Here is a 27293-nt window from a genome sequence, read left to right as displayed (position 1 = left end):
GCAATGTGGAATGTAAAACTGAATCAATATTCTTTCCATTCTGTTACATTAAAATCCACTGATCACTTAGAAAATACTGGTTGATTCAGCTATGAAGATCTTCCAAATGTCAACACCTTTAATATTAAAGTCATTCATCAATACCATCACTAATCTCTCAAATCTTTACTGTGAAGTTGTAAAGCTATTGATCCTAGTTTTTCAAAACTTCTAATTTTTGCTTAAAAAGCTTAAATCTTATTAACACCAACAAATTCTGCCAGTTCCCTTGGGGCAACAGCCTCATCTCATTCATTTTGGAGAAAATGTTAACCACAAACCCAGGTTTGTCAGTCAAGTAAAAATAGTGTTCCATGAAAAACAGTGGCTAATACAGCTTGCAATTCAATCACACAAGGGTTTTTCCTCGACAACTATTACACTGTTCACAGTATGTAGAAGTGCTTTATGTAGCACTTCCTACTTTGTCACATGCAATATTAAAAAGGTGTGTACTCAACAGCTGGATTTAATGAGATTAATAAAATTTATTGCTACTCAGGGGCATTCTTAAGTAAAACTGGCTTTAAAAAGATTTTAGAGCATGCATACAAGCAAGCACAAGTGAGGGGGCAGAGGGATAGAGAACCTGAAGCAGACTCAGACTACAGAGCCCAATGCAGGGCTTGAGCTAACAACCCTAAGACCATGACCTGGGCCAAAACCAAGATTCGGACGGTTAATCAACTGTGCCACCCAGGTGCCCTATAAAATTAGCTTTTTAGGGGCACCTGGGTGGCTCAGAGAGTTAAGCCTCCGCCTTTGGCTCAGGTCATGGTCTCAGGGTCCTGGGATCAAGCCCCGCATCAGGCTCTCTGCTCAGCAGGGAGCCTGCTCCCCCCCCAACCCCGCCTTCTGCCTACTTGTGGTCTCTGTCAAATAAATAAAAATAAAATATTTTTTAAAAAGTTGGCTTTTTAAAGACTGAGTTTCTGTATTTGCTTCTGGTAGATAACCTTTTTTTTTTTTAAGATTTATTTGACAGAGAGAGATCACAGGTAGGCAGAGAGGCAGGCACAGAGAGAGGGGGAAGCAGGCTCTGCTGAGCAGAGAGCCCGACGTGGGGCTCGATCCCAGGACCCTGAGATCATGACCTGAGCCGAAGGCAGAGGCTTAACCCACTGAGCCACCCAGGCGCCCCTGGTAGATAACCTTTCTTAACAAAAGTTATTCTTACATTTCTAAGGTATTTAAAAAAAAAAAAACAACTATGCATTGATTTTTATTAAATTTGCAAAAATCCAACTAATCCTATACCTGATATTCCAGTGGATCAAATGAGCAATGGAGTATCAGGTATAGGGACTTAACTCAGATTTTGTCTCTACTTTTTGATCTGCTCATTATCAAGTTGTAAACTGAACAAAGCCTGGATTCAAACAGAAAAGACATTTTTAATTAATTTATTTTTAAAATATTTTATTTATTTGACAGAGAGAGAGCATGAGCAGGGGGAAGGAGCAATGGGAGAGGGAGAAGCAGATTCCCTGTTGAGCAGGGAGAATGATGCAGGAGATGCAGGACTTGATCCCAGGACCCCGGGATCATCACCTGAGCTGAAGGTAGATGCTTAACTGACTGAGCCACCCAGACACCCTGAAAAGACATTTTTTAAAAAGTGAGCAAGCTGGGGGTGGTGGTGGGGGTGGTGGTGTAAACAAGTTGACCAGAGGGTATCTGCTTCATCCATGGGTCTCTGTAGTACAAAAATTAAAGTCTGTTGAATGTGATTTTGGCAATTTGAGGTCATTAAGGAGAAGTGATCTACCATTCGAAAACATCTTCTGCATAGGTTTGTAACAAACTCACTCACCCACAAAATGCAACCCCATATTTGAAGTCTGAATGTATTCATTCAAATCAAACAACCAAAAACAGAAAAATAAAACATGAAGTATACATTTTCCCTCAATCACGACTGGTTTTCAGAAGAGCATCTTCATGAACTTAAGTTTAAATAGTTTAAAAAAAAAAAAGGTCAAACAGTTCGTAAAGAATCAACCGCATACGGTTAAAAGTTATTTCATATTTTATTTTCTAATTGTAATAGTTTGCATCCATTTTTTTACATAAGTCCAAACCTCCAAATCAGTCAATACTAATTAGCTGTCATGAATCTTAGTAAAAGGACTCATTAGACTTAAGAAATGAAATATGACCAGAGCTATCAATATTAATAACTACAAACTTTCTCTAAAGAAATATAGAGTAGTTGGTATTTTGCAAAACATCCCTCTTTAAGCAATTTAGAGACTTGTTAGTCTAATGCTGAATTAAATGAGGGTGGTAACAATTATTTTAAATATTTTTCAACATGAATGTATGAATATATATATTCTACAAGTTTCTTTTATTATAGGAACTAAAGACTGTAAGTGAAATGGTAAATAGAGAATATAAAAGATGTGCATATTTGATCTTATACAGTCCTGGGTACTGCGTAAAAAGCAGCAGACACTGCACTAGGTGCAATACACATTCGGAGACGTAATTAGTCAGTCCCCCGCCAATTCTGCAGGTACTATTCTCATCACCTCCATTCTTACGGTAAGGAGCCTGAAATTCACACAAGTGAGAGAAGGTGCCGGTGGTCACCTGCAGGTTAAGGGCAAAGTGGGGGTTGGGGCACAGGCCTCCTGACCACAGGGCCCATGCTCTCTTCACTCTCTATCACACTGCCTCCTAAGTTCCCAGCAGCTGTGGGGGGAGAGAAGACCCACTCCAATACTTTCCAAATTCCTTGGTTGTTCACTCTGTACCTGAGGAGTTATCTCAACGCAGCTGTATGAATATTTTGTTCTTTTCTGAGTAGGAAGAAATAAGCAAAGATAAAAAAAGCAAGGATAAAAAGAACAACCAGTTTATGGTAAATCAAAAACACAAAAGTGGTGTGTAAAAGTTCATGGGAGTCCAAACAGTATAAATGAAACTCCTCTTGCTAAGCAGGATACCAATATATGAGTCTTAATTGTTAGGACAAGTAACATAAAGAACCTCACTTTCATTTTGATGCTGTCAAGCTACAGTTAATACTGGCTATTTTAAAATCTGTAGGAAATAAAGTATAAATCCAGATAGCTATTTTTATTTCAAACATGCTTTTACCTAACTTATGACTCTGTTGTTCTGAAGTCAGTACTGACAGTTTATATTTACTAAAGATGTTATTCACCATCCTATAATTTAGTATTTACATAAGATAGATGAGATTAAGTTAAACTACAAGTCACAAGGAGTTTTGCAACCAACTATATTCACAGCCATGATTCTGTAACTGTGGTGAGTAAACCAATGGCCATTCCTTAATAAAATACAAGAATTTTCATCATGCATAGTTTACAGGATCCTTAAGAAGTGGTCTCTTAAGAGGCTGAAAGTTCAGAAAAGATTCAACAGTCAAGCAATTAAATCTTGGCAAGTATTTTTTCACACAAATGCTTGGCTTGGTTGTTGTAATACAATTGATTTATACTCTAACTGGAAGTAGAATCAACACTGCAGGAAAAATGCAAGCCCATCAAATTCATTAGTAATAATTACTATACCTGCTTAGCAGGAAGAACAATTATTCTTGGATTTCAAACATTTTATTTTCTTTCAGGGCATACCTTATAGCCTTGTGTTAGCGAAATCAAAAATATAACCAAAGAAACCCCAAAGCCAAAAAACCCCCCCAAAACAACAACAAAAAACCACAGAACAAAAACCTTAAACAAAAACTCAACAGAACAACACACCAAAAACATACACACACCAAAAACACAAAACAAAACAAAAACACCAACTAAGGACCACTTCCATTTCTCACATGAAATGTAATCAATGAAACTATACAAACTTCACATTAAAGTTAGTAAAACAATCCCTCCAAGGAGTGTTGCATATGACCTAGAACTTTACCATTTTATAATCATTATGATTTGAGATTTTCCAGGATGCAATGGCACTAGATTAAGCTCTTACTACACAGGCAAGGAAAAAAACTGTCACTAATATCCACATGAATGGGGGCCATACTTGTAATTTTCAGACTCTTTGGACGAACCATATTTGTTAGAGGAGGTAAGGAGACAAAGTAATGTGTGAGTTGTACCATCCCTACCATGAACTGTACCACAGACGCAGAGTTACAACATTCTTGGTAAAACAACAGGGGAAAAGGATCTACATATACACCACAAATTTAGTAAAACACTTTTTATACAGAAGCCTAAATATCTTAGGAAGTTTAGATTTTGATGAAGATAATCACTAAGTCGATTTTTCAAGGCTAGTTTCTTACAAGTCTTAAAAACCAGCCCATGGACTCGGATGCATTCCACCTAGGTAAGTCTTCAGAACTCCAGAGAATAAGAAACATGAATTCCGACTGTCTACTCATTTCTATTCTCCGATTTAATGTTTTAGAGTACCTCAGATTCTGATTCCACAGTTTGCACACTTACAAATAAACATGAGATTAGAGAAGATTTGCTTATTTTTTGAAGCCACATGAAAGTTTATTTCCCTTTGTAGTACTTTTCATCATTGAAAACATCTCTGGAGACCAGCAGAATAAAAGCTTCACAACCTTAATGATGGAACTCTTCATTGCATAAGATTTCAATGTGGCTAGTGAGGTCTAAATAGCCCCGCCCTTAATTTCATCTTGGTAGAGTTGAGAACAAAAACTGAATAAGGGAAAAATCCAAATTCCCAATAAAATATAAGCAAAACAAATCTTTACACACAATAAAATATATCCTAAACACAAAGTAAGGGTATAATATATTCTGCAGCATGACACTGTCTTTATTTCTCAGCAGTACTTCTTCCATTTAGAAATGAGAAACCATCTTTTCAGTAAATTGTTATTCCCTTCTCTTTTTACAGCTTAGGGATAGTTTGAAAAAGGCTTAAATTGTACAGTTGTTAGGAAATTAAATTTTCATTTATACATAATTCAAGAGTTTATAAACCACTCAAAATTGTAGCTTATATGTATATGATGTCTGAAATAGAATGACACTTTTAACAATATTTTTGTTCTTTAAAAATATTCTACATACATGCATATGATCAAAAACAGTCTTCTTGTTTGGGAAATTTCCTATGCACAGTAAGAAAAAAAAAACTGACAACTATAGCAACGTTTCAATGTCAGGATAACTGGGTGCCACCTACTGTTCAATTCCTATAACTACTAACCTTACAAATTAAAAATTGCTATTAAAACCTAGGTTCTAAAACCTGCATTTTGGAAATGCTTTTTTGTTGATACATTTATAGTGGCAAAATAAGATCATGAAAAGAATGTACATGATATCAAAATTAGTATAAAAATAGCCACATGCTACTTAAATATGAAAAACTGACCTAATCATTTTTTACTTCAAATGCAGAGTTCTGCTTCCTTTAAATTGTATCAAAATCTCAAGGGAACATCGAAATAACTGGAATATACAGAAAGTCACTGTACAGTTGACAGGCTAGTCAAAGTTAGGGCTTAATCATAATCTATGAGTGTAGGGCAAATGGTTTATTCAAAAGATTCATTTACTTATGGGAAGCAGCCAGAGTAGGAAAAGGAGTAATGCATTTCCCCCCACTTTTTAAAAATAGTAGATGTGGTCTTTTACCCATAAGCTCCAAAACATCAAAAGAACAAAGGGGGCTTAACTTTTCACTTAAGAGAATTCAGCATTACCAGTTTTTAAAGAAATACCTTAGAAACAAATCAGTCTGCTTTAACAAACTGTATTCATGCTAATGAAATTTTAATCTTCTTTAACAGGTCACAGCCAAAATCCAAATTGTGGGAACAATTCTCAGAGAAATTGGAATGTAAAATGTTGAATTCAATTTAGATCTGGAAGAGAAAAGAACATCAGATCAAACAAAATAATTCTTATCTTCCAGCAGTCTACCACATAAGGGAGCCTTGCACACCCTAAGGCTACCTTTGAAGAGGAAATTCTATATACTGGGTTTTTCTCCATTGGTTTGTTGCCAGTAAATCTTTACAACCTCCTTCAGAATGTCATGCCATGCAAAATTTTTTTTTTTTTTTAAGATTTTATTTATTTATTTGACAGAGATCACAAGTAGGCAGAGAGGCAGGCAGAGGGGGCGGGGGGAGCAGGCTCCCTGTTGAGCAGAGAGCCCGACGGGGCTCGATCCCAGGACTCTGGGATCATGACCTGAGCCGAAGGCAGAGGCTTTAACCCACGGAGCCACCCAGCCGCCCCCATGCAAAATATTCTTAATAAAGTTTAGTACCTCTTCCCTTCTTTGTTAGTGATAAGAGATTTTTTTTGTTCTGGGACGGAAGCAGACACACAGGAGTATTATCTGAGAAAGAGAGGGGTCTGGCAGTAACCAAATTCTCCTCTCAACCTGGTTTTAGAAACAACTAGCATTACCTATAAATGATCTGAAAAAATGTCTTGGAAACGTAGGGTTCTCAGGTGATAAAGCAACCCTTGCTTTATCTTAATGTTCAAGATAACTCAAATTCCTTTGGTATCCACCATCTTTTACCATCTCTTTCCCTGTCAGCGTACTGGGTCCAGTCCTAATGAATCACTGGCACAGATTCAGTTTTTGTCTTAGAAAATCTTAACCTTGTTTAGATCCTCAACCTATTACCTCTGTGTATTCAAATTCAAATTCATACTCAAAAGTGTTCTCTGATTTGGTTCTTATTTCCAAAAGAGACCTACCCCAGCTCTAAAAATGTCTGGATTGCCCCTTTATTTCCAACACAATTCCATGTCAGGTTCTGGTCACAGAATATAATCAATAAATCTACTGTCAAAGTATCATTAACAAGTCAGTCACAAGAATTCTGTGGCTCAGGGTCTCTAAAGGGAGATACATTAAAAAAAAATGACGTATTTATGTAAAAATTCAGAAATGCATATACACATAGAGGATATGTACTCAAATCCTTAACTCACCCTGAGTATTCTAAATGGTCTGAAGATGCATCAAAATATAAGATGGGTTGATGGATGAATAAAGATATAGTTAGATATATGATAAATCAGGTAAAAAATATTAATTATAGAACCTGGGTAGTGGGTATCACTTGTGATGCCTAATTCAGACTCCCCGCAGATCAGCCTTTGTATTTTTGAAAGGCCCTGGTAATCATGTCACACAGTCTAAGTCAGGAAAAAATACCCCAGATACAATGAAATTTCATCTTTGAATCAAACCAAACATTAGCATAATTATTTTCAGATTTATATACATAGGTGGGCTCTCAACTACATTTTTATTTTAAGGAGTTGAAAAAGAGCCCAAACTGGAGTTAAGAGTAACTTATAATACTACTCCAATTATTTAATAAATTTATATTGCCAGAAACTAAGTATGAGGGGCGCCTCGGTGGCTCAGTGGGTTAAAGCCTCTGCCTTCAGCCCAGGTCATGATCCCAGGGTCCTGGGATCAAGCCCCACATCGGGCTGTCTGCTCCACAGGGAGCCTGCTTCATCTTCTCTCTCTCTCTCTGCCTGCCTCTCTGCCTACTTGTGATCTCTGTCTGTCAAATAAATAAATAAATCTTAAAAAAAAAAAAAAAAAAGAAACTAAGTATGAATTTCACTCAAATACTGTAACAGCAGAAGGGCATTTATTCTGGGGCACCTGGGTGGCTCAGTGGGTTGAGCCTCTGTCTTCTGCTCGGGTCGTGATCTCAGGGTCCTGGGATCAAGCCCCGCATCCGGCTCTCTGCTCAGCAGGAAGCCTGTTACCCCCTATCTCTTTGCCTGCTTGTGATCTCTCTCTCTCTCTCTAATAAATAAATAATCTTAAAAAAAAAAAAAGCATTCTTTTTTTTTTTTTTTAAGATTTTTATTTATTTATTTGACAGAGAGAGATCACAAGTAGATGGAGAGGCAGGCAGAGAGAGAGAGGGAAGCAGGCTTCTTGCTGAGCAGAGAGCCCGATGCGGGACTCGATCCCAGGACCCTGAGATCATGACCTGAGCCGAAGGCAGTGGCTTAACCCACTGAGCCACCCAGGCGCCCCAAAGGCATTTATTCTTATGAGCATCACTGCTTTACCTTTCAGAAAAATAATACATTTTCCTAAAACACACCAATGCCAAACCAAGAGTTTGCCAACAACGCATATCCAATAGATGAAGTAACATAATTGGCGAAAGGTCTCTAAAGATTTATTTTAGAAAGAGAGAGAGGTCACACATGTGGAGGAGAGGCAGAGAGAGAGGGAGAGAGTCTTAAGCAGAACTGAGCGTGGCGGCCACCTCGGGGCTTGATCCCACAACCCTGAGATCATGATCTGAGCTGAAATCAAGAGTTGGATGCTCAACAGCCACCCAGGCTGAGCCACCCAGGGGCCCCTGGAATTACAACATATGTTAAAAGCCTTGTTAAAACTGAGACCTTCTGGGGCATGTGGGTCAAGCATCTGACTCTTGGGTTTCAGCTCAGTTCATGATCTCAGGGTTGCGGGACTGAAGCCCGCACACTGGGCTCCATGCTCAGGGCAGAGTCTGCTTGAGATTCTCTCTCTCCCTCTGTCTCCCTCGCACGTGCTCTCTCTAAAAAAAAACTAAACATTTAAAAAAATGTTGTAATTCCAATGTTCCATATCAAGCTACTTAAAAAAGATTCTTCTAATATACCAGTATTTCAATTAAGGCATGTTTCTTTGAGAAGATCTTCTATTTCTTACAACTCTCTGCTAAATTCAGACACAGCTATCTCTTAAGATACTTTTAAACAAGTTATGATTCCAATGCCTAGCATTTATATCGCCAAAGCAAATACTGATCTTTTTTTTTTTTTTTAAAGATTTTATTTATTTATTTGACAGAGAGAGATCACAAGTAGACAGAGAGGCAGGCAGAGAGAGAGAGAGAGAGGGAAGCAGGCTCCCTGCTGAGCAGAGAGCCCGATGCGGGCCTCGATCCCAGGACCCTGAGATCATGACCTGAGCCGAAGGCAGCGGCTTAACCCACTGAGCCACCCAGGCGCCCTCAAATACTGATCTTTTCTGGAAAAAATGTTGAAAAGATTGTAAGAATTCTCAAAGTATAACAGTTTGACTAGTTATCTTCTAAATAATACCGAGTATTTTAATACATGGACAAGTCTTGAAATATACCCTAATTCAAGTATTCAACATTTTTAGTTTAAAGGAAGACAGGAGAAAAAGCTGGTTTTCTCTCTGGATAATTCAGAAACAAAAGTTGGAAAATATAAGATCTATCTACTCACATCATCGATGTCTTCATCATCATCTCCAATGTCATCGAACTGAATTTCATCATCATCTCCAGGACCAAATGTATCAGTTTCATTGATTTTAGCTAAAGAAACAATAACAAATACACTTATATAACCAAGATAATATTAAAATGGTCTAATATCAAATATTGACATATAAAAAGACTCTTATGAGTCAAAGTTATACCAATTCAAGTATAGTTGACATATATATTAATTTCAAGCACACATGGTTGATTTTGACAATTATATACACTATGTTCACGAGAATAAGCATGGTTACCATGTCACCAAAGTTACTACAATATTATTAACTACATTCCCCATACTGTACTTTTCATCCCCATGATTTATGTTAGAACTGGTAGTTTGTGCCGCTTAATCCCCTTCACCTACTTCGCCCACCTCCCCGCCCCCCAATAACCACTGAATATCTTCTCTATATTTACGAGTCTTTCTCTCTTGTTTGTTCAGTTTTTGTTTTTTTTTTTTAGATTCCGTAAGTCTAAGTGATATCATATGGTATTTGTCTCTCTGATTTATTTCACCTGGCATAATACCCTCTAAGTCTATTCATGTTACTACAAATGGGAAGATTTCACTTGCTTTTATGTCTGAGTAATACTCAGTTGTATGTGTGTATCGATCACATATCCTTTATCCATTTATCTATCAGTGGATATGTGAGTTGCTTCTGTTATCTTGGCTATTGTAAATAATGCTGCAATGAACATAGGGGTACATACACTTTTTCAAATAAGTGCTTTCATTTTCTTTGTGTATATATCCAGTACTGAAATTACTGGACCGAATGGTATTTTTATGTTTAACTTTTTGAGGAACTTTTAACTTTTCGAGGAACCTCCATACTGTTTTCCACAATGGCTGTACCAGTTTGTATTCCTACCAACAGTGCACAAGGGTTCCTTTTTCTCCCCATCTTCGCCAACACTTGTTATTTCTTGTCTTTTTGATACTAGATATTCTGACTGGTACGAGGGGCATCTCACTGTGGTTGTGATTTGCATTTCCCTGATGATTAGTGATGCTAAGCATCTTTTCAAGGCCTATTGGCCATTTCTACATCTTCTATGTAAAGTGTCCATTCAGGTCTTCTGTCCATTTTTAATTGGATTATTTGGGAGGATTTTTAGGCATTCAGTTGTAGGAGTTTTTTTTGTCTTGTTTTTAAGATTTTATTTAGGGGCACCTGTGTGGCTTAGTCAGTATCTCTCCCTTTCGCTCTCAAATAAATAAAATCGTAAAAGAAAAAAAAAATGATTTATTTATTTGAGAGCGAGAACACGCACATGTGCAGGAGCAGGGGGAGGGGCAAAGGCAGAATCCCATGCAGGGCTTGATCCCAGGACCTGAAAGAAGACGCTTAATCACCCAGGTGCCCCAAGCTATAGGAGGTTTGCGTTTGCTTTTTTTTTTTTTTTTAAACATATTTTGGATATTAACCATTTATTAGATAAATCATTTGCAAATATCTTCTCCCATTCAATAGGTTGCCACTTTGTTTTGTTGGTTTCCTTCATGGTCCAAAAGCTTTTTGGGTTGACATAGTCCCAAGTATTTATTTCATAAAGATATTTTTAGTAAAGTGGGCTCTAGTTACACAAATTCTGAAACCTTTACAACTTCTAACTATGCCTCAAACTGGTTAGAGCACATGCTAACAACTACCAATCACCAGACAGACTCATCAATCAGAAACTTGAGTCAAATCATGATTATCCCTAAGCAATGAAAATGAACTGGGAAGTGCTGGTTCCATTCCCCAATATACTAGCATTTCCTAGACTGGAAATGTTAAGTAAATAATTTTGGAGGATTTTCATGCTTAAGTAAAATTATATTGTTTTCATAATAATATGCAAGAAAGCCCAAACGAAGAAAAAACACAACAAAATGAAACAAAAACACCAAATGAAATAGATACTTACGCTTACAAAATAGTATGTAAAGTACATTTCCCCTTTGGTGAGGTTACGAAGGACTTATTTAAGTTTACCACCTATGAATGCGTAACTTCTGAGGTGCCTGGGTGGCTCAGTCAGTTAAGCATCTGCCTTTGGCTCAGGTCACGATCCCAGTGTCCTGGGATGGATCCCCACATTGGGCTCCCTGCTCAGCAGGGAACCTGCTTCTCCCCCGCCCCCCCAACTCATGCTTGCTCTCTCCCCCTCTCTGAAATAAATAAATAAAATCTTAAAAAAAAATACACAACTTTTGTGTTGGTAACAGAGAGACAACATTGGTTTTAAAAAATCCTACAGGATCCTTTAATACTAGGATAAGAACTGAAAACTGACTTTATAAAAATTGACAACAGTACCTAAGTACTATCCCTGCTTCATATTTAAAGTAGATGAACAATGACAATCTCTTGAGAAAGTTATTGTGAATACTGAAATAAATACTGAAACAAAAGTAATCCTCTGATTAGTATTATGGAGAAGTTCAGAGTATAAAATATAACTCCACACCAGAAAGTATTTATTAAGGACAGAATCCCAGTTACTTTTTTCTTAAGGTATCCAGTATTATGAAGCAGGCATACTTAAAACGAACTATGTAAGCACAAAAGTAAATATGCAAAATTCTACCAAAATTCCTTCACCTAAGTGAAGTACGAACCAAGTACGCACACCATATGACAGGTTAATAAAGTAACTCAGACATTACCATGCTCTGGAAGCTCGCCATATGCCTTCAGACTTCTAGCTTCATCTGCATTGTATTTTAAAATTACATCGGCTTTATTATCCTAAAAAAGACAAGTAACTTTTAGAACCGATTATGCCAAAATATTATTTCCCAAATTATTTTCAAACTGGATAAAAAATTAAATCTCACTGTGGTTACAATCCTTTTTTCACATTTTAAAGTTTTCTCCTACCTAGTGCTCTTGTTGTCATAAGCACTGGATGACATATGGAAATGCTGAATGACTGTACTGTTAATTATACTGGAATTAAAATTTAAAAAAAAAATAAGTATTAGGGGCACCTGGGTGGCTCAGTCCATTAAGTATCTGACTTCAGCTTAGGTCATGATCTCAGGGTCTTGGGATGGGGCCCCTGCATCTGGCTTCCTGCTCAGCAGGGAGTCTGTTCCTCTTCCTCCCCTTCTGCCTCTAACCCTGCTTGTGCTCTCGCTCTCTCAAATAAATGTTAAAAAAAAAAAAGTATCAAAACAAACAAAACTTTTTAAAAGATTTTATTTACTTATTTGACAGAGAGGAAGAGATCACAAATAGGCAAAGAGGCAGGCAGAGGAAGAGGGGGAAGCAGACTTCCTGCTGAGCAGGGAGTCAGATGAGGAGCTCGATCCCAGAACCCTGACTGAGATCATGACCTGAGCAGAAGGCAGAGGCTTAACCCACTGACCACCCAGGCACCCCAGAAACAAAATTTTTAAAAAATAAAGTTTTCTCCTACCTTCTAAAAAACATCCTCAGGATTATATAGTATAAAGCTGCTTACATGCATAAATGAATAGTGATCAACAAGCTTAAGGAAGATATTTACAGATCTCACTTTAAAAAGGGCAGAACTGTGCAAACCCAATCTTTTTTTTTTTTTTTAAGATTTTATTTATTTATTTGAGAGAGAGAGAGAGAGAGATCACAAGTAGGCAGAGAGGCAGGCAGAGAGAGGAGGAAGCAGGCTCACTGCTGAGCAGAGAGCCCGATGCGGGGCTTGATCCCAAGACCCTGAGATCATGACCTGAGCAGAAGGCAGAGGCTTAACCCACTGAGCCACCCAGGCGCCCCCAAACCCAATCTTTTAAGTGTTTACTATTATCCTTTGATTAGAAGTCTTTTGAAATACAAAAATTCCCTGGGACCATAATTTACGGGTTGATTAAACAAACTAAAAAAATGTGTAATGTGTAATGACCTAAGGAAATTAATATGCCTTTCCATGAATCAGTGGTTCTTAGAATATGAACCGAATGAAATCTCCAATGGAGCCTTTATATTTCCTGGAGCTAGATCAGTAGAGGCAGAGTGAAGTTAATGAATTTGTATTTTTAAAAGCCCTTTTAAGTGTTTCTGATGCAAATGTCCCACTGAAAACTACTGCCATAGAATGTTCACACTTTCCCATTTGAAAAGAATCCCACTCAGGTAAGGAAGGAAAAAAAGTGTTGAAGCTGATTGTTTCAACTTCAAGAAGTTCTTTGGACCTAAAAGCAGGACAGAAGGGCTTCAAAGAGGATCAGTTATGCAAAGGCAGTGTGATTCAAAGCAGTCCTTGAACTGTGATGTTTATAGAAGTTCAAAGGTAAATTGCTAAAATGCATATTCCAATTCAGAAGGACTGGAGTGGGGTCCAAAAACCTATTATCTCTGACAAGTTCCTAAAAGCCAGTGATGCCACTGGTCCCTGGACCACCCTTTAAGTGGCAGGGGTAGAGAAGGTGGTTTGTGGAAGATTAAGAATCAGAAAAAGTTGGTCTTGGCTGTCATTTTATAGTCAGAATTGTACATGTTTTCATATCTTGGGTTTCCTTATCCATCAAACAGAGAACTATTCTTCCTACTTCTGGGGTTATTTTTAAGATCAAGAGAAGAAACTGGACATTAGAATGGTATTTTGTTTTGTTAGAGAGACAGTGCACACTTATGGGGGAGGGGGCCAACGGGAGGAGAGCGAGAATCTTAAGCTGGCTCCACACCCAGCAAGGAGCCCAAGGCAGGGTGCGACTGTGACCTGAGAGGAAATCAAGAGTTGGACGCTTAACCCACTGAGCCACCCAGGCATCCCAAAATGATATTAATTAAAGCAGGCTTTTTTGTACCTCAGCATTATTCACATTTTGGGCTGGGCAATTCCTTGTTGTAGGGACTGTCCTTTGCAATGTAGGATATTTGGCACCACCCCTCGTCACTATCCATTACATGACAGTGACACTGCCTCCCCCAGTTGTGACAACCAGAAATGTCTCCAGACACTGCCAAATGGCTCCCTGGAGGAAAAAATTCACTCATGGTTGAGAACCAATCATTTAAAGTAAAGATTTTAATTCTTTATTCTGGAACATATATTTTAAAAAATCAAGGTAGGGGGTGCCTGGGTGGCTCAGTGGGTTGGGCCGCTGCCTTCGGCTCGGGTCATGGTCTCGGGGTCCTGGGATCGAGTTCCGCGTCAGGCTCTCTGCTCAGCGGGGAGCCTGCTTCCCTTCCTCTCTCTCTGCCTGCCTCTCTGCCTACTTGTGATCACTCTCTCTCAAATAAATAAATAAAATCTTAAAAAAAAAAATCAAGGTAGGATCAAGGCTATAAAAACAGAAACATCACTCACAATGTGATTAAATATATGGTGATGAGTTCCAACAGGGAGAAACCAAATGGCCTACAAAGACCCACAATGAGTAGTCTTCAAGTTGAGATTATGAAGGGTAACTACCATTTTTTCCTCTGGGTGCTCATTCAAATTTAGATCACATACTTCTATCATGGTTTCTACCGCAGTTACTTGTGTGCCTGTCTCACTCTTTTCACTACCAGGCCATAAGCATTTTGGGATGGGAGCTTGGCTCATTCAGGTGTATCCACTATGGTAACAGTTCCCAGATTTTTATTTCAAGTATGAAATAAAAAGAAAAGAAAAATTGCCACAGGAGGTCCACCATAAGATTAAATTTTTATTTTAACAAATAAGAACACAAACAAAACCACCACTAACATCACTCATTCCAAACGAGGCAACTTTTTAAATATCAAAAAAGGTTAAAAAAAAAAAAAAAGACCATTTAACTTTATGAAAAATTCACGCTGCCTGTTATTTTTTCCATAGTGAAAACATGGACTCCACAAAATGGCCACTTGGGAACCATGATGCCTAGGGTATCTAGCATAATACCTAAAAAAACGTAACTGGCCCTTATAAAATGTTTGTTGACACAATGGTGAGCAGCATGCTGGGGTGGAACTGGTCAAATACAGTCATGACTGAAGTTCTAAGCACTAATGGCTCACAAAATTCAACCAAGTGAACAAATGAGAAAAAAATATATACATATATATATATATATATTTTTACCTGGTAGTCTCGGAGACCAACCAATATAATGTCTGAAGTATTTATCCAAACCTATGAAAGAAAAGTCACTGCATGTCATATTTAAAAATAAAGAACCAAAGCAACACTGAGTCAGTCTTTCCATAAAACACTATTCACCCAATTGTGGGTAAATTACCTATATTTAGAATAGGAAAAAAATACTACAGTAAGCAGCTGAGATGTTTCAAATCTTCTATAATTTGGGGTGTTAAAATCTTATTTAACTGCCTGTTTATTAATTCCAGAAGAATAATGACTAGATTAGAAATTAAGGAATTTTTAATAGTGGATTACTCCAAGTGGTTAGTTATCCATCCATTACATGTGAGAATACAAAGTTAGAAATGTACTTTTATCGCCTTCCCTCTCTTCATTTCACCAACCCACATAACAAGAAGATGGCAAAACCCCTTTATAGTTTGGTAACGAGATTAAATAATAACCATATAAAATCAGAGTTTGAGGGACTTTTACCCAACTTGATTAATACATCTGCCTCAAAGCCCACTATGATGGGATATTGATCATTCCTTCCAAGGCAGCCCATTGAAGAAATTTAGTATCACCATAACACTAACTGTAATTCCTATTCAAATTTTCTTAACACTCTTTACAACTATTTCCCCCACCCTGAAACCAGAATCCAAACACGGGCCACATACCCCATTGAACCATTAGGTCTCTTTGATCTCCATTCAATTAGAATAGTTCCCCACCCCTTTAAGGTCATTAACATTGTATTAAGAGCCAGGCCATTTGCTTTGTGGGTTTCTCTCAATGTGGATTTGTTGACTGTTTATTCATTATTAGATTCCGGTTAAACATTTTGAGCAGAAAAAAATAGGTGATGCAAATGTGTCTTTAAATGGAATCCATAAAAAATTACCATCAAGGAGTTGGCTGTTTTATCATAGGTAATAAATCACTGTTCTACTGAAATCTTTGGGGGAACTTCCAAAAATGAGGTACCTGACCCATAAAAACTATGGAGCCATCTTCCCCCTTAATCACAATTTTAAAGTAAAACAAATTTCCACACCTACCTTTTTTCTCAATTTCCCTCTGATGTGACATAACCTCTTTACACCATCAAAACACATCGCTTCTAATCGTCCATTTCCCAACATTTTGATTACTTGAGCATACTCTGGGGGAGGGAAAACAAAAGTGTATAGGATACTGTTCAACTTTTCAGAACAGCAACTTAAAAATCCACACAAAACTAACTATAACTGGGGCACCAGGGGGGCACGGTCCATTAAGCGTCCGACTCTCGGTTTTAGCTCAGGTTATGGTCTCAGGGTCTTGAGATCAAGCCCCGTGTTGGGCTCTGAGCTCAGCAAGGAGTCTGCTGGAGTTTCTCTCTCCCTCTCTCTGTCTTTCCCCACTCTCCCTCTCTCCCTAAGTGAATAGGTAAATCTTAAAAAAAAAAATTGACTATAACAGGGGCACCTGGGTGTTGCAGTCAAACTCTTGGTTTTGGTTCGGGTCATGATCTCAGGGTTCTGGGATCAAGCCCCGCCTCACAGTCCAATGTCAGCCCAGAGTCAGCTTCAGATTCTCCCTCCCTCTCCCCCTGCCCCTCCTCCTTGCTCTAAGATAAATAAATAAACCGAAAATGAAACAAAATAGACTAGAACACATAGGTATAGTGGTTAGGAATAAATATGTGTAGTAAAATAAAGACTAGGGAGTAATAAACACTAAGCTAGTTACTGGTAGAACCAGAATCTAGACTCCATAATGTCCTTTCTATAATAAGCTATCTCTTATCAGAAATGCTTTAATTACATCTATTCATTTTGAGTAAACAGAATGACTATTGTCTTCGTAACTGTAGGCTTTACTTTTGGAGACCAAGGTGGCATGTCCCAAAATGCATATTATATCTCTTCGATCTCTCTCATTTGGAAGGTTTCCCAAATTTGGATCTCCTTTCCCTCAGATCTTATAAAGGCTATTTCAACAATTTGGCAAATACAAGTAGCTTAATGTTAGCTGTTTTTTTTTTTTAAGATTCTTTTTTTATTTGAGAGAGAACAAGCACAAGAAAGTGAGAGAGCGAGCGAGCATGAGTGGGGGAGGGACAGAGAGAAGCAGGCTCCCAGGTGAGCAGGGTGCCTGATGCGGGTCTCATTCCCAGGACCCTGGGACTGTGACCTGAGCCGAAGGCAGATGCTTAACTGACTGAGCCACCCTGGTGCCCCAATGTCTTTATTATAAGTCATCATTCAAAGTTTTTGTAAAGCCAGAAAGATGTTCTCAGGCAAAATGCCGAACTTTTAAACAAAACCCTTCCAAAAGGAAACCCAAGAAGCCCCCTGGTTTTATTGACATTTGGAAAACTAAGATGATGAGCATTAGCTTGCACGTAGGCCTGTCTGTGCTTCTCTTGTCATTAAATGACAGAAGACTGGAGTAAGCTTTAGCTTACTCAAGTTGTACATAAGACTGACCCACAGAGAATACCCACCGGTCTGTAAGTACACTGAGACCTAACTTTGAAAGGCTCAACCATGGAGTTAACATGCTGAAGTGATTGCTCCGACTATACTGCACCTAGAGCCTCAACATGGTGGGTCAATTCAAAGGCAGCCTCTCTTCCAAAGTGAGGGGAAAAAAACATGAAAAAAGTAGTGGTGGTCATAATGAAGTCAACAGCTAACGGAGGCAGGCCTAACTACGGCTAAGAAACAAAAAGGTCTTTTTAGCCACAAAACATGCCTCATTTTTAGTGGCTTATATACACATAGCCATGAACAAAATCCACCAAAGTTCTTACAAAAAGACAATCAAAAAAGGTTCTTTGTTAAAATATGCCGGGAGGTACTAGGATAACTGGAAAATTTCAAAAATAGATTATATGCTAGGTATATAATATATTCATGTTAAATTATCTGAGTGTGATAATTCTATTGTGATTATATAAGAGAATATTCTTAAGAAACATAATGCAGCAGGTAAGGTAAAAAAAGTATCATGTCTGTAACAAGCCTGAAAATCATTCAAGAGGGGCGCCTGGGTGCCTCAGTGGGTTAAGCCTCTGCTTTCAGCTCAGGTCATAATCTCAGGGTCCTGGGATCGAGCCCCGCGTCAGGCTCTCTGCTCAGAAGGGAGCCTGCTTACCCCTCTCTCTCTGCCTGCCTCTCTGCCTATGTGATCTCTCTCTGTCAAATAAATAAAATCTTAAAAAAAAAAAAAAAAAATCGTTCAAGAAACACACACACACACACAAATGTGTGAAGGGTTTAAGGGAGTTCATTGTATGAACACTGCAACTTTTCCAAAGGTTTGAAATTGCTCAAAAATATGGGAAACTAGTGTTATGCACCTTCATTTAGAAAAGTCAATTGTTCAGTTTCACTCTATTCTATGTCCTGAAATTATATGCTAATGGCACTGGAGAAGTGTGGAAAAGGCCTCTAATTCATCCCTCAAAAATCCACAGTCTAGGGGCGCCTGGGTGGCTCAGTGGGTTAAGCCGCTGCCTTCGGCTCAGGTCATGATCCCAGGTCCTGGGTTCGAGCCCCACATCGGGCTTTCTGCTCAGCAGGGAGCCTGCTTCCTCCTCTCTCTCTGCCTGCCTCTCTGCCTACTTGTGATTTCTCTCTGTCAAATAAATAATAAAATCTTAAAAAAAAAAAAATCCACAGTCTAATGAAATTACTATGTAGCACCATTTCCTAACAAAAAAGGTCTACTAAATCATGCCAACTGTTAACCTCAGCTTTTGAGGCTTAGTTCTCTCTGAACTGTATAATTCATTCTTAATTATGAGTGTTCATGCAAAACAATGAAACCCAGACATTTACAGAAACGCCTCCAATCCTCATTGCACACAGGACACCAGGGAATGATTAGAGGCACTCTAGAGAGGTGTGGAGGGCTGAGGAACAGAGAAGGGCAAAGAGGGGCACAGGATGTAATCACTCAGGGTTATGAATAGTTCTAACCTTTCATGTTTTGACATTGAAATTCCATGTTAAAAAAAACTATTACTTAAAAAAAAATTCACAGAAACGCTTACCTTGTCCATCTTCTTTGAACACCAACTCTCTTTTTTCAGATTCATTCTCATTCTTACCTCTGCGTCTATTTTTACCTCCTTTACCTGATGGTTTTAAAAAAAAAAAAAAAAGATGTTAATTATCTGTACAACAGTATTAAAGAAACAAATGACTCACAACATGCCTTTAAAAAATCATTTAAACTTAAAATTCACCTAATGTGGTCACACACTCATATTAAGTTCACAATTTCTAGTCATATCAAACACATCACCTCCCTACTCTTCTTGGGAAATTCCTTTGGGTTATTTCTCACATAAAATACAACAACTAAAAGAAAGTATACATAGAATTATATAGATCCCTGAGAATATCTGTGTTCAATGGTCGAAGTTTCTGGACCATAATGACCACTTGGTTGAGCACACTTCTCGGTGAACTGTCCTACAGTGGCCCACAAGGGCCAGGGTGGGAGATATATGGGTTACCAGTAAATTTCCAAGTAAATAAGCTCCCTCTTTTATTGGACCTCCCCATGAAAAGTCTGAGCTCAATCAAGTAGGATGACTTGGGGTGTGGGGTGGGGGTAAAGTTATAGCTCCTGGAATGGGATACACTGATTTTGTGGTGGAGGGAAAAACAACTCCAGCTGATTTGAGAGTTTTATCTTATACCTGTAAGAAAGATTCACTGAGCAAAGTATTTGAAGTTAAAAACACAAGGCACTAATTCCTGAACTTGGAAGCAACCAAGATGTCCTTCAGTAGGTGCATGAATAAACTGTGGCTTGACACAGGAGAGTATATTATTCAGCAATAAAAAGAAATGAGCTACTGAGTTCCTAAAAAACACTAAAGAATCTTAAATGCAAACTGTTTAGGGAAAGAAGGAACCTATAAAGGCTGAATAGTATGACTCCAACCACACAACATTTTGGAAAAGGCAAAACTATAGAGATAGTATAAAAAAAATCAGTAGCTGCCATGAGTTGGGGGAGGAGAGGGCAGATGAATATGTAGAACACAGAGGATTTTCAGGGCAGTTATATTATTATTCTGTAGGATACTGTAATGGTGGATACATGTCATTATACATTTGTCAAAACCCACACAATGTACACATGAAGAATAAACCTTAAGTAACCTATGGACTTGTTAGTAATAATGTATCTATACTGGCTCATGTAAGATGTTAACAACATGCTGGGGTAATAAGAGAATTCTAGTTTCTACTCATTTCCCTACAAATATAACTAATCTAAAAAACAAAGTCCAGGGGCGCCTGGGTGGCTCAGTGAGTTAGTATGCCTTAGGCTGTCTTGATCTCCAGGTCCTGGGATAGAGCCCCACAGTGGGCCCCCTGACCCAGCTCATGCACACTCTCTTCAAATTAATAAAATCTTAAAAAATAAAAAATAGGGGTGCCTGGGTTGCTCAGTGGATTGAGTCTCTGCCTTCGGCTCGGGTCATGGTCTCAGGGTCCTGGGATTGAGCCCTGCATTGGGCTCTCTGCTCAGCGGGAGCCTGCTTCCCCCTCTCTCTCTGCCTGCTTCTCTGCCTACTTGTGATCTCCGTCTGTCAAATAAATAAATAAAATCTTTAAAAAAAATAAATAAATGAATAAAATAATAAAATTAAAAAAATAAAAAATTAAAACAAATAAAGTCCATTAAAAAAAACGAACAAAAAAAAGCAGCTGGTGCGCGGGCACACACGAATACTACGCAGCCATCAAAAAGGGTAGTCTTGGGGCGCCTGGGTGGCTCAGTGGGTTAAGCCGCTGCCTTCGGCTCAGGTCATGATCTCAGAGTCCTGGGATCGAGCCCCGCATCGGGCTCTCTGCTCAGCAGGGAGCCTGCTTCCTCCTCTCTCTCTGCCTGCCTCTCTGCCTGCTTGTGATCTGTCAAATAAATAAATAAAATCTTAAAAAAAAAAAAAAAAGGGTATTCTTGCCATTTGCAACAATGTCGATGGAACTAGAGGGTATTATGCTAAATGAAATAAGCCAATCAGAGAAAGACAATTATCATATGATCTCACTGATATGTGGAGCTGATATGAAGGCAGAGGAGCATAGGGAAAGAGAGGAAAAAAATGAAACAAGACAAAACCAGAGAGGGAAACAAATCATAAGAGGCTCTCAATCTCAGGAAACAAACTAAGGGCTGCTGGAGAGGAGGGGGGTAAGGGGGATGGGGTGACTGGGCAATGGACACTGAGGAGGGTATGTGTTGTGGTGAGTGCTGGGTGTTGTGTAAGGCTGATCAATCACTGACCTCTACCTCTGAAAGTAGCAATACATAATATGTTAACAATAATAATAAATAGTGGGATGCAGGAAAAAAAAACAATAAAAAGCAATGTGCAAACCAGATGCAATCAGCAAAATCTTGACTGTGGGGGTGATTCAACAAGACAATTTGTTTTCTTCAATAGATACACTATGAGGGGGCAAAAGACCAGATGGATGGGGAACTTACAGATTTCTTCTTCTTTTTTTTTTTTTTTTTTAAGATTACTTATTTGGAAGAGAAAGCATGAGAGAGAGAATGAACACAAGCAGGGGTGGGGACAGAGGGAGAGGGAGAAGCAGGCTCCCCACTGAGCAGGGAGACTGATGCGGGACTCAATCCCAGGACCCTGGGATCATGACCTGTGTTGAAGGCAGACACTTAACCAACTGGGCCACGCCGGCACCCTACAGATTTCTTAAAAGAGACTTAAAAGATTTGTCAACCAGTGGCAATGTGTAGACCAAATCTGTTTGTTTTTTGTTTTTTCTTTTTCAAAGACTCTGCTGAGCAGAGAGCTTAATGTGGGGCTCAATCCCAGGAGTCTGGGATCATGACCTGAGCCTAACTGACTAAGCCACTCAGGTAGGTGCCCCCCAAATCTGGATTCTGGTTTGGTGTGGATGGTGGTCAAGTTTAGATGTGAAGTGATTGTGTCTGGGGCCAGAAAGCGAGTACCTAAAGGTTCCTTATATAGTCTACTTTTGTATTTATTTAAAATTCTTTATGTACATTTAGAAATGAAAACAGCAAGGTGAGTAAGGGTATGAAGCTATCACCGGTGTAAAAAAGAAAAATGAAGGGGTACCCAGGTGGCTCTTAAGAGTCTGACTTTTGATTTCAGCTCAGGTCATGATCTCAGGGTCCGGACACTGAACAGTCCTGTGTCAGCAGTGTGAAGCCTGCTTAAGAGTCTCCCCCTCGGCCCCACCCCACCCCTGCTTTTCTGCCTGTTCTCTCTCAAAAGAAAGAAAGCTGCATATTCACATTTGTTTATATATACATAAAATACCTCTGGAAAGGCTTATACAAAAAAAGTTAACAATGACTGCTTGTGAGAAGAACTGGTTTACAATGGGACATGTTTAGGAAAGAGATTTCACTTTCATACTTTTTGAAATTTGAACTGTAAATACTGTCCAAAAAAATATATACTTCAACAAAATCTTACCATGCAACAGACCTAGACTAGCCATGAAGAAAAGAGATAAACAGGAGGAATATTTCTGAGATGGAAATGAGAATTATGACCAGATGTAGAGGGAGGGAGAAGGATAAAAGGAACTTTCACAAAAACCTCCCAGGATCTCAGTTACAGACTATGTAAAATGAAGGAGTTAAAACAGTAGATCCAAATACTCTACATTCCTTCTACCATTTAGGATTCTAGAATTTGATCTACTGGTGTCCTTAAAAAACAAATTCTCCACCTCCCCTTGTTTTTCACTTTAAATGACTCTAATGATCATTTCCCAACTCCTGTTTTTCTGACTTTTCTTTAAAGATTTTATTTGAGAGAGAGAGAGAGAGAGAGAGAGAATGAGCGAGTGAGAGCATGAGAGGAGAGAGGACAGTGGGAGAAGCAGACTCCCCACCGAGCAGGGAGCCCAATGCGGGGCTCCATCCCGGGGCTCCAGGATCATGACCTGAGCAGAAGGCAGTCAGTTAACCAACTGAGCCATCCAGGTGCCCCTTTTTTCTGATTTTTAAAGGGCCACTTGCACTATTCTTGACTTTTACCAGCCAACCCCCTCCCCATTATGCCTGTTCCTCTGGAGCTTCATTAATTCCAAATTCCCACCTTCTGTTAACCCACTTTCTAAGGAAATTAATTTTTCTCTCACCTATCCCTTCTAAGCTAGTAGTCTTACATCTAAGCCCACTATTTCAACCAAACAAGGGTCTCCTATTTCTAATGGCTCCAGTGAATACTGTCCTCTGTCCTCTCAAGCTCAATTTTATTCAAATCTTTTTTCTTTTCTTTCTTTCCTTTTTTTTTTTTTTTTTTTTTTTTTTTACAAAGTTGGTCCTAAATCAACACCCTTGTTTCTGTTAGCGGCAACATAACTGCCTTAAAGAATATATCTCTCTCATCCTATGAACACACAATCTACCTTCCGCTATCTGATGCTTTAATCCAAGGAGACTTCTCACTGTCCCAGTAACTCACCCTTAACAAGCCTATGCCTATGAGATAGGTACTATTTTGTCTTCATTTCCCAAGATATAATAGTCTTTGAAAGGTTAAGTGACTTATCCAAGGCTATATCATAAAACGTGAGATCTGGGATTTGAAGTGAGCAGTAAGACACCACACCAGTTCACTATACTCTTAGCCACTATGCAATAAAGCCACCCATTTACTTGTCACAATCACCCTATGAAGTAATAGGTCATTTATCCCCAGGTTACCAGGGAGTTCACTGAAGCTCAGAGAATTAACTAACTCACTTTACATATTTCAGTGTGCGGGGGTGAACAGATTCAAACCTAATCTTTGTTGTTGTTGTTGTTCATGGCCCTCACATTAGGGTATCTCTCCACAGCGTTCTGTTCCCATTCCAGAACCTAAAACCACACTGGGGCCCGTTTTCAAAATGTGGAAGGCTGTAAGTGATAGTGATATTAAAGAACTCATGGGAAGAACCTGGAAGCAGCAAAAGGTTCAAAGCCCAAACAGAATAAAGAGTGTGTACCAGGCCACTGCAAAGTCAGACACATAACTTCTAGAATCAAGTACATCTTCTCTGTCCTGGGGGCAGTCTCACAATGTTCTGTACTATTGTCAGGTGGGCCTCTATAATTTCCTGACCCACACAGAAGTCCTTAAGAGTTCAGTAAGTGAGGCATTCCTAGGGGACACCAAAACGAATTTCCCAGAGAAAGTATTTCTGCTCCACGCCATTCATGCCAGATCTTCAAACCTGAGTGAAAGTTCCATTAGGGCAAGGATCCTACCAACTTTATTTACTGAGTTATATAGCTGACTTGGGCAATCTTTGAATCAATCAAGAGTAGTCCATACATTCCCAAAGGAGTGGCAATTTTATTTATTTATTTATTTATTTATTTATTTATTTTTAAAGATTTTTCCTTATTTATTTATTTGACAGAGAGAGATCACAAGCAGGCAGAGAGGCAGGCAGAGAGAGAGGAGGAAGCAGGCTCCCTGCCGAGCAGAGAGCCCGATGCGGGGCTCGATCCCAGGACCCTGAGATCATGACCTGAGCCGAAGGCAACGGCTTAACCCACGGAGCCACCCAGGCGCCCCGGAGTGGCAATTTTAAAAGTAAGGCAGTAATTTCCTCTTAAGTGTGGGAGCACCTTACCCCAGTCTTCTTGAGTTGACCAAAAGATACTCTTTTCCTGAGGTAATAAGCTAAAAATATCTAGAGGATTCCAGAGGACATACACTGGTAAGAATCAGTCCAAAGCAAAGTCATTCAACACACAGTTTGTGGCAATTTATATCTTTGTGAAACCATCACTAAAATTATATTCACAGGGCTTCTGGCTTTTCCAATGAAGAAAAACAACAGACATGAATTTAATTCTACATTAGTAAACCTCATCTCGTAAAATCCAGGGGTCATGGAAAGCACTAACATAACAGATTGATTTTACAAGTACTGAAATGATAACCGACAAATTCAGAATGATGACTACCTCCAAAAACAGAGGAAGACACGGGAAAGGGGATTGAAGAGGGGGACACAAAGGGCTTTAGATTGATTCTGTGTTTTAATTTTCAAGTTCAGAGTATAGACTCCCAGGCATTCATTGTATTATCTATATTTTTTGTATGCTTCAAATATAATTTATAGAAGAACGATTCACTGCTTGCCAATTTACCAGAATTAACCATACCCTTACCACTCCCCTCTCTGTTTTACTGCCATGTCATGGGAATAGAACCTTAAAAGAGGCTAGTGAACGAGATGTGATTTAACATAGAAGTCCTGTTTCCTGGAAACCAAAGGGTACCTATTATTCATCTGAGAGTGGAGTCAACCAAAAGGAAGATGACTTAATCCAACAAATATTTATTGAGCATCTACTAAGTGTCAAATGCTAGTAATTCAATGTGATTAAGACAGATAGCATTATTGCCCATTAGAGCTTAGAGTTTAGTGAGGGGAATTGGAATTTCATCACTAGAAATAAAGGTGAGAATAAGATACTTAGGAATAAAGGATTGGACAGGTTACAAGAAACTTTTAGAACTCTGCTTTACCCAGAATAATCAGCAATAAAATGCTACAAAAAGGACCGGCAAGTTAGATTTCTGAGGACAGGGGAATCCCCTAAGGGAACGGCACCAAATCTTGCAAAGAACCTCAACCAAGTACCCACCGGATAAAATGAGTAGTGACAGCTACAAAGAGAACAGAAGTAAGCCTGATTAGGGCAGGGTCTCAAGGATGAATAACCAAACGAAACTTCCTGTGGGTTGTGTAATATGCTCCTCTCCTGAAGGAAATACAATGTTTCCCTGTTTCTATTGACACAATTACCTTAAGAAATATTTATAAAGATACAATTTCCTTGAGAGATTATAAAAATACTTAAAAGATAGAAATCCCCTTAAGTGTAAAAAAAGGGTAATTACTTTAGAACTCCTCTGCTTTCAGGTAAATTAGACTATTTTGGAAATTCCAAATAAATTTATCTCCGAGACGAAGAATTTGTGGACTTTGAGCCTCAAAATGGAGGGAACTTAAAAAAAATTAAAAGGTCTTACTCCCACCACTTACATACAAGATATGAGGCAAAAGTAGAAAACTTGGGAAAATATGAAACAAGTGTTCCATTTAAAAAAAAAGTTAAATCCCGTAAAGGATGGAAAGAGTAAATCTAGAAATGAACCTTAAATAAGTAAATATACATCAAGGTTTCGTCCACTGTTCACAAGGGAGAGGGAGCAGTCTCAACAATACTCAACGACTGTCCATGAAGAAACCCATACAGGAGTACCTGGTCACTAAAGCAGGCATCACCTTTTTCAAGTTAAGAACTGCTTTCAGGGCTTAACTCTTTGCCCAGGAAGCCAAAGGCACTCATTTGCGAAACCCGGGCCGCCTCAGGGAGGTCTCCCCCACAGGTCCATAACGCGCCTCGGTCAGTCTGGCGCGAATCGGGAGCAAAAGCCCACATTCTCCCGCAGGAGGCCCTACAAAAATGGCGTCGGCTCCACCCCAATGTGACCAAACTGGAAGACAGTAGTAACTTCCCAGCTCCTCTCCCAAGCCCCAAACCGCGAGCGTATCCTGCAGCCGTGTGCGGGCACAGCGGAATGGAAGGTCACTGCGGCCTGGGTAACCCGGAGGCCGCGGGAAGGGCCGGAGAGACCCGGTCGAGCGGAGTCGTCCCGGAGTCCGGGCAGCATTACCTTTATTCTTGGGCATGGCGGTGACGGAAGCCTCCCGGCGTTTCCGACTCCTATCCTGGGGGTGGTGGTGGCGGCGGCGGCAGCGGCGACTCCTCCGAGGGGCCCCAGGGGCGACGCGTGGCACCGCGCGGTACCAAGCAGGCAAAAGAGGCCGGGTCGCGTGCGCGGGAGAGTCTCGCGACCGAGTTTCTTCCGAGATCGGCCGGCGCTCACGTTCAGCCGCAGCAAATGGCGTCGCCGCTGCTTGCGTCTCTT

The 27293-nt window shown here is 39.3% G+C and overlaps 1 protein-coding gene across 1 annotated transcript; it reads right to left on the bottom strand.

Annotated features, from left to right (window-relative positions):
• Positions 1-4513: 4513 nt before the first annotated feature.
• EIF1AX (eukaryotic translation initiation factor 1A X-linked) lies at positions 4514-27293 on the bottom strand. The gene is made up of 7 exons (XM_047715466.1): positions 27039-27293; positions 19380-19463; positions 16396-16499; positions 15332-15382; positions 11967-12048; positions 9267-9358; positions 4514-5887 (listed from the first exon to the last, which is right to left on the bottom strand). Exons 1-7 carry the CDS (start codon positions 27052-27054, stop codon positions 5882-5884), a joined length of 435 nt encoding a protein of 144 aa, XP_047571422.1. The 5' UTR covers positions 27055-27293; the 3' UTR covers positions 4514-5881.

The sequence above is a fragment of the Lutra lutra genome, chromosome X (genome assembly GCF_902655055.1).
Source record: "Lutra lutra chromosome X, mLutLut1.2, whole genome shotgun sequence".
NCBI classification, from domain to species: domain Eukaryota; kingdom Metazoa; phylum Chordata; class Mammalia; order Carnivora; family Mustelidae; genus Lutra; species Lutra lutra.
Note: the sequence above shows the minus strand (reverse complement) of the source record. Positions and strands in the feature narration are given on the sequence as shown.